The sequence below is a fragment of the Vigna unguiculata genome, chromosome 10 (assembly GCF_037176805.1).
Source record: "Vigna unguiculata cultivar grain cowpea cultivar isolate G323 ecotype 2 chromosome 10, ASM3717680v1, whole genome shotgun sequence".
Lineage (NCBI taxonomy): Eukaryota > Viridiplantae > Streptophyta > Magnoliopsida > Fabales > Fabaceae > Vigna > Vigna unguiculata.
The window spans coordinates 15,837,562-15,848,989 of record NC_140801.1 but is presented as its reverse complement, the minus strand read 5'-3'; the positions used below and the strand labels follow the sequence as shown (position 1 = coordinate 15,848,989).

The 11,428-nt window shown below is 31.3% G+C and overlaps 1 protein-coding gene across 1 annotated transcript; it reads right to left on the bottom strand.

Moving 5' to 3' along the window:
• Positions 1-1,941: 1,941 nt before the first annotated feature.
• On the bottom strand, positions 1,942-9,219 carry LOC114165100 (cytochrome P450 83B1-like). The gene is made up of 3 exons (XM_028049756.2): positions 8,648-9,219; positions 7,863-8,178; positions 1,942-2,758 (listed from the first exon to the last, which is right to left on the bottom strand). Exons 1-3 carry the CDS (start codon positions 9,217-9,219, stop codon positions 2,150-2,152), a joined length of 1,497 nt encoding a protein of 498 aa, XP_027905557.1. The 3' UTR covers positions 1,942-2,149.
• Between the last annotated feature and the right edge of the window lie 2,209 nt (positions 9,220-11,428).

Below are 11,428 nucleotides of genomic sequence, written 5' to 3'. Positions count from 1 at the left end.
GGAGCCTTGGCCATGAAGACTTGCCACCTAGATGGCTTGGACGAAAATTCACCCATGTGCACCCTAGGATGACCTACTTTCTAGAACATGGTAGGTTTCTTTTGTAATCCTTTAACTTAGTTGTTTTGCTAAGGGGCTCCTAGACTTGTCTATTTAAAATGACCTCTTACACTTGTACAAGGGTTGAACATTTTGGAGAAATTATATACTTTGTGTTTCAATCTTTTGTGAGAGCATTCCTCCTTAGGGAGTGGAGTTCTTTCAAGCCTTATCTTGCCTTGGCAAGTGGCAGCATACACCACTCATCTTCAAGGTTGCCATGGCTTCTTCTAGCCTAGCCTTGTAGTGGCGTGAATCCTCCATTCCTCCCCTTTCCCTTGTTTTTCATTTTATGTTTCTTTACTCTTCTTGGTTTATATTGTTTCTATTATATGTTTTTCCTTTTGGTTTCATACTCTTCATCAATCCATTCTCCTCCTCTCTAAATCCTTGGAAAGGAACCTTCACATCTAGATAGCTTGCTATCTTAATGTCCAGTGGGGATTTCCTTTGTTTTCTTAATCAATCATCACCATATTCATTAATCTTCTAAAAGGAACAAGATAATCCTACATCAACTTTATTACTTATATGATTTGGTACACTTGCCAATTTTATAATAAAAACTAACATAAATGACTTAGTCTATAGGAATCAAAAAAAAAAAAATTCAATAATCCCCCTTAGTGTAGTATAAGGACTTGAGTATGAACCAAAGGAACTCTAAATTTAGTATCTAATTTGTGGAAGTTTGACCATGAAAACTAATATAAAAGATGGTGGAAATGTAAACTATACTAAGTAGTGTAGAATGATGAAAGAAACTCATGTAAAGAAACTAAAAATAGTGAAAATAGATGTGCTAAAACAGTGACAATTTTCATATTGGCAAATGATGAATGGAATCTTCAAATCAATGTGCAAAATGAGATTATAATGATGTAAAATGAGTAAGGGATGAGCAAAACATCATGGAAATATGAAGGGAATTAATTCCTATAACTACCCAAAACAGTGAAGAAACCTAAAATATAAAACTTTTTGTAAAAGAACATGTAAAGTCAAAGTAAGAATAATGGCGAAAAAAACTGAACAAAATTATCTAACTTTCTAAGTTTTAAGAATTCTGAAACAAAACTTGCATCAAATGATTAAACAGGTTTACCAACATTAAACTAGATTAAGAAACACAATAGCGATGCTAAACAAATTGTAAAACTGGAAAACATAAAATGGGTTGAAGGAATTAAAAAGGTAAAAATGGGTTTTTTCTGAAACTAAAGTCAAGACCGATTCAACCTTCACTCCGGACTACCAATGATTCATTATGAACTTTTGGATTACAGTGATCATTTTAGATTCCTTACACTTAATTCTTTATCAAAAAACCGAGTCTAGTAAAGTGTAAAGAGGAAAATCAAGTGATCATTCCTCAAGATTCGATTCTAATTCATAATTTGAAAATGGGTTTGTTGTATTATATGTAAAACTGTAAATTGGTAGAAAGTGTAAATGACTAAAAGTAAAGAAAAACAATAAAGCAAAGCAATAAAACTAGAAATTGATTTGGAATTTAGAATTCAAGATGGAACCTGATTCAGAATTACACAATACATTATTCATCACCCAATGATCATAACGACCATCAAATTTTGGTATTGTTTTGGTTGAACAAAAGAACACTTAGGTGCCATGTTTTGATCACATTTTTCTGTTGTAGTAAATTGGGACATGTGATTAATGAGTGCGGATCCTCAAATGAGAGAAATCAAGGGGTAGAGAAAATAATAACAGAAGAGAAGATAAGGATAAAACCATTATTGTGATTGTATTTCTCCGTGAAGCTATCATTATTAATAAAGAGGACTTGTTGATCTCACCAGCTAGTAATATGTATAGGTTATTGAATATGTTGTCCCATTCATACAAAGAGGGACATGTCTCTCATCTCATTGTACAACAACCATCAATGTCTAAATTTAATTATACAAAAACATATTTTGGAATAGGGACATGACATCATTTATGAACACAATATTATCTCCATGCAACTAAAGACACCAAACAACATCAAAACACAATATTACACACTTTTTTATTAATTAAACTTTTAGATTCGAACCTTAGCCAAAACGCATAGAGGATTCTTCTTGTGCTGAGTAATTCCTGGCAACACCTCAGTATCAATATCTTCCTTTGTCATTCCGGCTGGTAATTCCCAATCAAATGACTTGAGAAGATTCGCCAGAATAAGATCCAATGAAGCAATTGCCATTATCAAACCAGGGCAAATTCTACGTCCAGCACCAAATGGAATGAACTCAAAATTTTGCCCTCGAAAATCTATTGTATTATCTAAGAACCTCTCTGGAAAAAACTCATCTGGGTCTTTCCAAGTGTTAGGGTCTCTATGGACAGCCCAAGCATTCACATATACTATTGTCTTGGCTGGAATTTCATAGCCCTCTAAAATACATGCTTCATTTGTTTCTCTTGGCACGAGTAAGGGCGCCGGTAGATGCAGTCTTAATGTCTCTTTTATTACAGCCTTGAAATAGGGAAGCTTTTGAATATCATCTTCAGATAGAAAATCTTTTTCACCTGCCAAATTCCTAATTTCTTCTTGAACTTTCTTCATTACCCTTGGATTTTTTAATAGTGCTGTCATAGCCCATATGGTTGTAGCAGCAGTTGTATCCGTTGCTGCTACAAGCATGTTCTGCAAAAAAGAAATCAACAGTTCATAACTGATCAAAAACATTTTCAGAAAATTATTATTGAGAATGTTTTTATTTAATATCCTAATATATAGTGTAATTTTTTTTAGAGTTGGTAATTTGTCTTTAAATAAATCTCACATAAAATGTATTTTTCAATGGAGGAAATGTCTTAAATGAATTGTCTCTTTTTTTATTTATTTTTTGTTTGTTAGATAGATGGATTAGATTTGTTTATTTAAGGTGAAACTATGTTTAGATTATTATATACGATTATCCTTATTTATATATTATTTTGAGTACATAAATATTAGTTGTTAATTTAAATAATTCAAAATATCTAATACAAAGATCAATTTCCCTGTATCCTACATTGGAGACTACACTTGTCAAAGTGTCCATGTTAATATTTGTGCTACATAGCCTCCAATGGAGGTCTAAGGGAAACAAGGATTTGTCTTTGAAACCTCATCTTCGTCAGACAGCACCGATGATCCAACCTTAACTTAGTTAAGTTAATGTTATTAGGGGTCAATCACTGCATTTGAGATATTGTCTACTTTGGAAAGTGAAACTCCTTCATGATTTTATCTTTAAAAGGAATCACAGAGGGTTAGATGAAGAATGTGTATTTAAATTATCATTGACCGCAACTCTTATGAGGTGTACTAAAACAATTGTCACTATTGGAATGCACATAGTTATTCTCAATTATTATGGAAAATGGTTACAATACTGACAAAATTCCTGGGAAGAAATATGATTTTAGAAACATTGGAAGGAATGAGACTTAAGTGGAATGCAAACAAACAAATGATAATAACCCAACATTTGTTATTGGAAATCCCATGAATAAGGTTCATGTGGTTTAAACCAAGTCAGTTGTTAGTTCTAATAACACTTAATTGATTTTAAATCAATTATGTTCATATGGTGTGTATGTGAAAGTGCTAGAAACTGCATTATTGAGAGGATATATGAGCTGTAAGAAATTTAACTAAACAAGGTTTTTAATGATTTTAATATTCGAACCTATATGAGTGTCGGGTGGGGCCACTTGTATGAGATCTTGACATGATCTCTAGAGCACTCATGAATGTCGGGCATGCTCATGGCCTAGTAAACATAACACAACAACAACAACAAGGATTGTGGGGTTGTTTTGTGATTGATAAACCACTAACACACAAGTATCTCTGGTTCATATAACTTAATATACCAACTACACTGTGTTAAGTTTCTCAATCTAAGACTGGTTCATATAGCTTGTTATACCAGCTCTAATGCATTACATCTTATATGAGATCCAGAATTTTATTCAGTCATTCTTTTCTTATTTTTGCAATATGTGGATGATAGTTATAAAAACGATGTTTTAATATTGCAAAGATAACGTTGGTGCAGTTTCGGATATTGAAATCTGGTTGCTTTCGTTTCGAATAATTACCAAGCCTGTTACACTACAAGAAAATCCTTCATAAATAACCAATTTTAGTGACAAAAAATAATTAGTCACTACAGTGGACAATTTAGATATCAATTTATAAACTAAAAATTATTGGTAACCAAAGTACTTTCAAAAAGTTATAATTGATAACTAAAATAATTTCTATTATGAATTAGTCTCTAAATTGTTCACTTAACCTTAACTACCTAGGTTTTGGCTACCAAAAGAATTGGTCTCTAAATTAGTCTCTAATTATTAAATTAGTTTCTAAATTGATCTCTAAACATATTTTTTGGTCATAAAATTGGTCATTATTTGATAGTTTTCTTGTAGTGTTATGACAACTAGTTGAACATTGTTGAACTGTTACAATTATCCCAACAAGCCCTAGGATTTTATGCCCATCACAACTCCTCATTCACACTTATAAATAAGTATCTTGTGTTTCCTCTAAAACACACCTCTCGTGTCCTTTTCTTTTCTTTCTTCAAGCTCCCTTCTCTCCACTTTTATTTTCTTCTATTATCTTAGGTTACTTACTCTTTAATTAGTATTTTCTTGTTAATTATGAAATTCTCGAAAAATTCGGAAGTTTCTGTTATATCCTAAAAGGCTTATGCAACACACTGCAGATAAATTCTTAAAGACAATAAATATACACGTTTAAAAAAATGTTCTTTTGTACGTGATTTGTTGGCTTTACCAACAATCAGAGTCCCCGATCCCATCCATATGGGTGCTATTTAAAATTTATCTAAAACTTATGGCTTATGCTTAAGGATGATATTCTGCCTATTTTGGGAAATTTCACTCGAATGGCATCCTAGCAAGAAGCTGTAACTCGATTTATCTCCCTAATAGTGAAGATAAAGAACCGTGTGGAACTTAGGGACTATAGACCCATCTCTTTATTAGTTGTGCGTAAAAAATTGTCTGAAAGGTACTGAGAGTTTAATGAAAAGATTTCTTCCATTAAATATTGACAAAGCACCCTCTTGGAGGAGAAATACGTTACACATTGTCTAGTGTCTTTATGGCAACAAGTTCGGGGATGAATCAAGTAGACTAAAAAAGTTAATGTATGATTTCTTGCTATATATGTTAGAATAGGGTTTTACTTGAGTTAGATTAGGGAATGCATTGTGACGGTGCCAGTGGAAGGCTTGAGTGGATTAATGAGGAAAGCATGTGGAGGGCTATAACATTGAGGAGTAGGGTTTGAACCATCTGATCTACTTTTGCACTGATCTGGTCCATTAAAGATCCATTTAATTAAATTTTCTTTTTATATTTTATTCATATTTTATAATTTTTTTCAAAACAGATATTTGTTTAACTTAAAAGATTGAAAAATCTAAATTTCCAATCCAAATTATATTCAGATCAAAATAATCTTAAGAAAATTGACACTTTTTTTGCGATAAACTCTCTTCTTTGTTTCAAAATTTCAAGATAAACCCTAAATCCTCTTCATTCTTTCTTCTATGCTATTCACACAAAAATTTTAGTGGCCAACAAATGTAGACCTAATTGGAAATCTTAAACCTAATATGTGTTTCTCTTTTTGTTCATTCTTCTGTTGGATTTTGTTTCACACGCTGGAAAGACTGTGGAAGTGTAAATGAGAAAAGTGGAAGAAGTGAAGGTTAAACAACGGTGAGAAGAGAGAATTAGTAGCAATTCAAGTATGTTGTCAAGGAAAACTATTTCTCAGTGCGAGAATTAGTAGCAGTACGAGATAGTATTAGATTTTTTTTTTTCTGAATGGATATTATATTTATTCAGATAATTTTAGTTTTCTTAAATTTTATAATAATTTATATAATATATAATCTTTAATCTTTTATATTATTAAATTATAATATTATTATATGTTTTAATATTTTATATATTATTTAACTTTCTTTTTATATGTCTTAGATGAAATAGTTATTTTCTTACAAAATATAGATTTAAATTTAAAATTTAATTTATAAAAAAATTAATTTTTATTAAAAAGTATGGGTCTAGAAATTTGGATCGAAAATTTAATCCAAATATCTGGATTTAAAATTTATAAAAAGAATAGATTTAAATTCAAAATTTGATATAAATATATGGATCTGGACTAGATTTAGATTGGATTTTTTAAAATGCAATCTACACTTATCTCTAGGAAAGGAATCTTACGAGGAGAAACTCTTAATGACTATTACATCACATTAATTAAGGAATTACTTTAATGCTATATTACTCTTAATGCCTACTATATCATGTTAATTAATAATTGACTCTAATGAATATTAAAGCGGTATAATTTAAGTTTAAATTCAATTTAGAAAAAATAGTTTTATAGCCACTTATACATTATAATATAATTATATTTTAATTGATGTTAGATATCAAACAAGCCTAAATCTTGAACTTTAGACCTCTATCCCTCTGTTTTGTCTACCTAGGTATTCTTAATGAAGCTAATTCTAGGAGGGAGCAGACCTAAAATTTGGTCATTTCTAAACTCAATAGTTAACTTAATGCAAGTAACAGTTTGTGAATAACTGGTAACGTGTAGCAATCATAGCACATATGATGAATGTCCTATAATATGGACCTTAGCTCCTTTATATGTTTTTAATATATATATATATATATATATATATATATGTAAAATAAATCATGTGCTATAGTCATCTTTACTCAGAATCTCTGAATATTTCCAATCAAATCTTTTTGTTCTTGAACTAAGAAAAAAGGTTATGCCTTTTCTTTACTCAGAATGGCCTTAATAAGAATTTCAAATTTCACCGAACAAGTTTTTTTAAAATTAAAATGAAACATATTTTTTTCCATAAATTTCTATTATTTCTATAAGATTAGATAGAATCTTATAGAAATAATAGAAAAATACATTAAACTATGTTTTCACATATCAAATAGTTTCTTTTCATATCGATGTGTACGATATTTTTTCAGCATTCATATATACGAGATAAAAACTTTCATTTATAGTTTTTTTCTTTTTATTATAGTATTTATAAAAAAAATGAAATACTAAAGAAAAACTGTAAATGAAATAGAAATTTAGAAAACCTATGATCCTACATTAGTTTCCTAGACAAGATTTTTATGAAGTATATCAAGATTTTTAACCTATTTTGTCCTAATCTGTTTCTGGCAAGCAACAAAGCGAAAACGGTAAAAATGACCCGTTTTACCACCTCTGACACAAGTTAAAAGGGTGTAGTGTTGTGTATGACATAGTTGTGGTTTGGCTGTACAAGTTTGAGTTTGACGTCCATCTTTTGTGTCCTCTTTCGGGTTTACCTGGTTTGTTGACAAGGACATGTGAAAACTGAGTCTGTAACAGTCTCACTTATAGGTTAAGGGAAGGGAGTTCTACATTATTAGGAGCTACCATTTTCTATGGTGAAACAACATGGAGGTGTCGGCTGGTCTCATTCTTGGCTTCATATGAGTATTTTGTTTCTTCTTTTGTATTGACTTTGTCACAATACTAATCTGGTTTCGAGGACTGGCATATGGGTGTTTTCTTAGAAGGTGGTGTTCTTCAAATGGGTAAACACATAATGTTCTTCAGTGTTTTTTTTTTCCTCGTGTCATATGCCGGTTTTTGTTACTCAAGTAGATAAATTAAAAGAGACAGAGAAAAGAACTTTTACCATGAACACAGCTTTGATATGATCGTTTTCGAGATCTACAGAAAACGAACGTTGCTTTTTGAGTTGAAGTAAGACATCAATCAAGTCCTCGTTCTCTGGTGTCTTTCTATTTGGATCCATATGTTCATCAATCACTTCTTGGTAGAAGGTATCCAACTCCTTGAAATTGTTTTCAAGACGAGCACGCAGTCCTGTGATTCTATCAATCCAACCCAAGAAAGGAATATAATCTGAGAAAAAAAACATGCCCATCATGGCTTGACACTCATTCAGTAGCCCATGGAACTTACTCCTTTCTGTTCCTTCATCTTCATACCTGGTGGAAAGTCGACCAATATATGATAGTAGAGTTTAGTAAAACATTTTATTAAAGTTATAATCAATCTTGTACTAAAAAGTATATGGTGTGATATCACATTATGATAAAAAAATGCAATACTTTTTAAAAACAATAAAATTTAGAAAATGATTTTTAGAAGTGTAACCATCTCTCATTTATACCCTAATATCTAAAGTCATCTTTATATATATATATATATATATATATATATATATATATATATATATATATATATATACATATATATATATATATATATATATATACATATATATATATATATATATATTAGTTAATTAAATTAATTTATTTTACAAAATATAAAAATTAGATAAAAATATAATATTGTTATGTATTAAATGTAGAAAGGATCCATTTAATTTTCTTTGATGTCAATTATCAATAAAAACAATTATAATTATATTCTACAAATCTCGTACAATACCTTCTCCCGAAGGCAATTCTGCATATAATAGTGCTGGTGAGGGACATGAGGGCATCACTCAAATTTGTAACCTTGGAGGATGAGGCTTGCATTGATATTTTTCTAATCATTTGCTTGACCTCAAAGTGCCTTATTGAGGAAAAGTTAGAGACACGAATGGAGCTAAGAAGATGAACAACACAAATTTTTCTGATTTCTCTCCAATAACTGTTGTATGGGCAAAATGCAATGTCAATCCCATTATAAGACAATTTCTGTTGGCCAAGTAATTTAGGTCTCCCACAAAACTCAAGGTCATGATCTTTCATTACCTCTTTCGCAAGTTTAGGAGAGGAAACAACAATGGCTGACCTTAAACCTAATTTAAGGGAAAATACTGGTCCATACTTTTTTGAGAGTTGCCATAGCTGAAGATAAAGAGAAGAATTATTGAGCTGATAAAGGTTCCCTATTATGGGAAGGCCTCTGGGACCTGGTGGGAGTGATGGGTTATTCAAAGTTTTGAGGTATCTGAGGAAGAATGAGAAAAAATAAGGAAGACTAAGACAAAGAATTAGAAGTAATGACAACATTGTTTCTATAACAATGAGAAAACACTCTTTGTGAATTTCATTTTAGAATCATAGGATCATATATAGGGGTGGCATAAGCATGTCGGATCAATTTCATAATAATCTTTTACTTCTCTTCTATATTTTAAAACTTTAAGAAGATTTTTCTATTATACTTATGTTACCTGTATTGTATTGCTGGACCCGAAAGCCGAGAAGGTTTAAGCCAATGTATAGAATACAACCTCGGAAACCAAAATTATTTAGAATCCCAAAATTATAAATAGTGTGGTGGAGAAATAAGGTCGATATTGTCTCAGAGCATATTCGTGTGTATATATATATATATATATATATATATATATATATATATATATATATATATATATATATATATATATGATGCTAATTATATAATTAATCAAATAATAATGAGCGTATAAATTATTATTATGATCAAATGACTAATAAAATTAATTATTGAAGATTAAGGGTAACATGCTCATCTTTCACTCAAATGTAAGTAAAGTCATTAAAAGTAACAAATAAATAATTACTTTAAGTATTTTAAGGCTATTATTGCTCAATTATGTTAAATTAATGGTTTTTATTAATATAATATTTGTTTAATTATTGTTCAATTGTCAAAATATTTAGGATTATAGTATTTTTGTACGTACACCATTCCTTCAAAATTAAGATCTATTTAAACAAATCGAAAATCTTAGCGCAGAAGACCGTGTAGTTTTACAGATGACATCTCGATCTTGTAATAACACCACTATAAGTAAAAGATTTTACCTTTGTAATATTCACAATTGATATACATAAAGAAAATCTCGTTTCATTTCGAGTGCTCAATCGTCATTTTAATCATTTTAAGGTAATGCATTGTTTTACTCTTTTCATTTTGTACATTTTATTTTCTTTTAATTTATTTTATGTTGTCTCCATTTATGGTTGAAACATATCTTACTTTCTTGATAAATTATTATAAGATCCACTTTAATTCTGTCCTAAAATTTAAGGACCTCTCTTAGTCAGTTGGGCCTAAAGCTGGCCCATAGGACATCCCAAAATCTCTAAACGAGCCTAACCCTCTCATGTTTTGTCCACTTTGCAAAATTAGCCACCTTACTCCTCTTCTCTTTTCCCCTCAAATAGTGCTCTGCTAGGGTTCGAAGCTCATTCAGATTCAAGTCAGCTCAACCTCATTCTATGCTCCAAGTAAGTTGTTCTTCTACTCATATTCTTTCTTCTCCAGCTTGTTTTCGTGTTTCTTTCAATCTCGCTTAAGCGAAAGCTTTTTGCTTGAGCGAGAGACCCATGTCGCTTGAGCGAGAGACCCATGTCGCTTGAGCGAAAGACCCTTGTCGCTTGAGCGAGAGCTCCTTACCTTTAGCGAGATTGACAACAGAGTTGTTTAAATGCTTGTATGCTCCCATGATTGATTTGTTTACCCTTTTTAAAGCATGAAATATGATGCCAACGTTTTATACAACGTGGTTGTGTTTTCTTAAATTTTTGTTGTTTGGGATTTTGTGTTTTTACATGTTGAAACTAGTGAAAATTTGTCAGTTTAGCTTAAGCGAGAAGTTTTAGCTTAAGCGAGACTAGTCTAGCTTAAGCGAGAATTTCTAGCTTAAGCGAGACCAATCTAGCTTAAGCGAGATCAGTCTAGCTTAAGTGAGAATTGCTGCAGAATTCTACGTCCTTACTTTAACTTGAACTTGTGGATTGATTCAATTACTTTTAAAAGCATGAATTAGGCGAATGGGTATGACTAGAATGGTTTAGGGTGTTGCCGGTGTGAGTGTGCTAGTTGTGGCCAGTACGGATGGGTCCAGAAAGATTGCCCTCCTCAATAATTAGCTTACGAGTTTGGTAGTCTTGGGGCGTTACGAACTATGTTAGTATATGGGAACTCCACCTAGCTATGATCCGTAGCATGGTTTCCCGCACGTGCTCTATCGGTTGTGGCCGATAGGTATGACAGCAAGACATTTTGAGGTAATCGCTAGAAGACGTAGAACACGATTAATATGGTAATGTGGTATGGAATCAAAGGAAGGAATTCCTTTAGTGTGATTGTGTGATATATATATATATATCTGTGTGTGTGTGTGTGTGTGTGTGTGTGTAATTTGTTAGCTCATCCTATCTTCTTGTGTTTGGCGATGATCGTGTACGCGGTACAGGGGAGCAAATGATGTTGCATGTGGATCTAGTG

What these genes read in the sequence shown, in the direction of transcription:
- LOC114165100 (XM_028049756.2), bottom strand. Translation starts at nt 9,219, where the DNA reads ATGTTGTCATTACTTCTAATTCTTTGTCTTAGTCTTCCTTATTTTTTC. An exon ending in AGAATTGCCTTCGGGAGAAG is followed by an intron (nt 8,179 to 8,647) that starts GTATTGTACGAG and finishes ACTTTCCACCAG; the next exon opens with GTATGAAGATGAAGGAACAG. An exon ending in ATATCAAAGCTGTGTTCATG is followed by an intron (nt 2,759 to 7,862) that starts GTAAAAGTTCTT and finishes TCTTTTTTGCAG; the next exon opens with AACATGCTTGTAGCAGCAAC.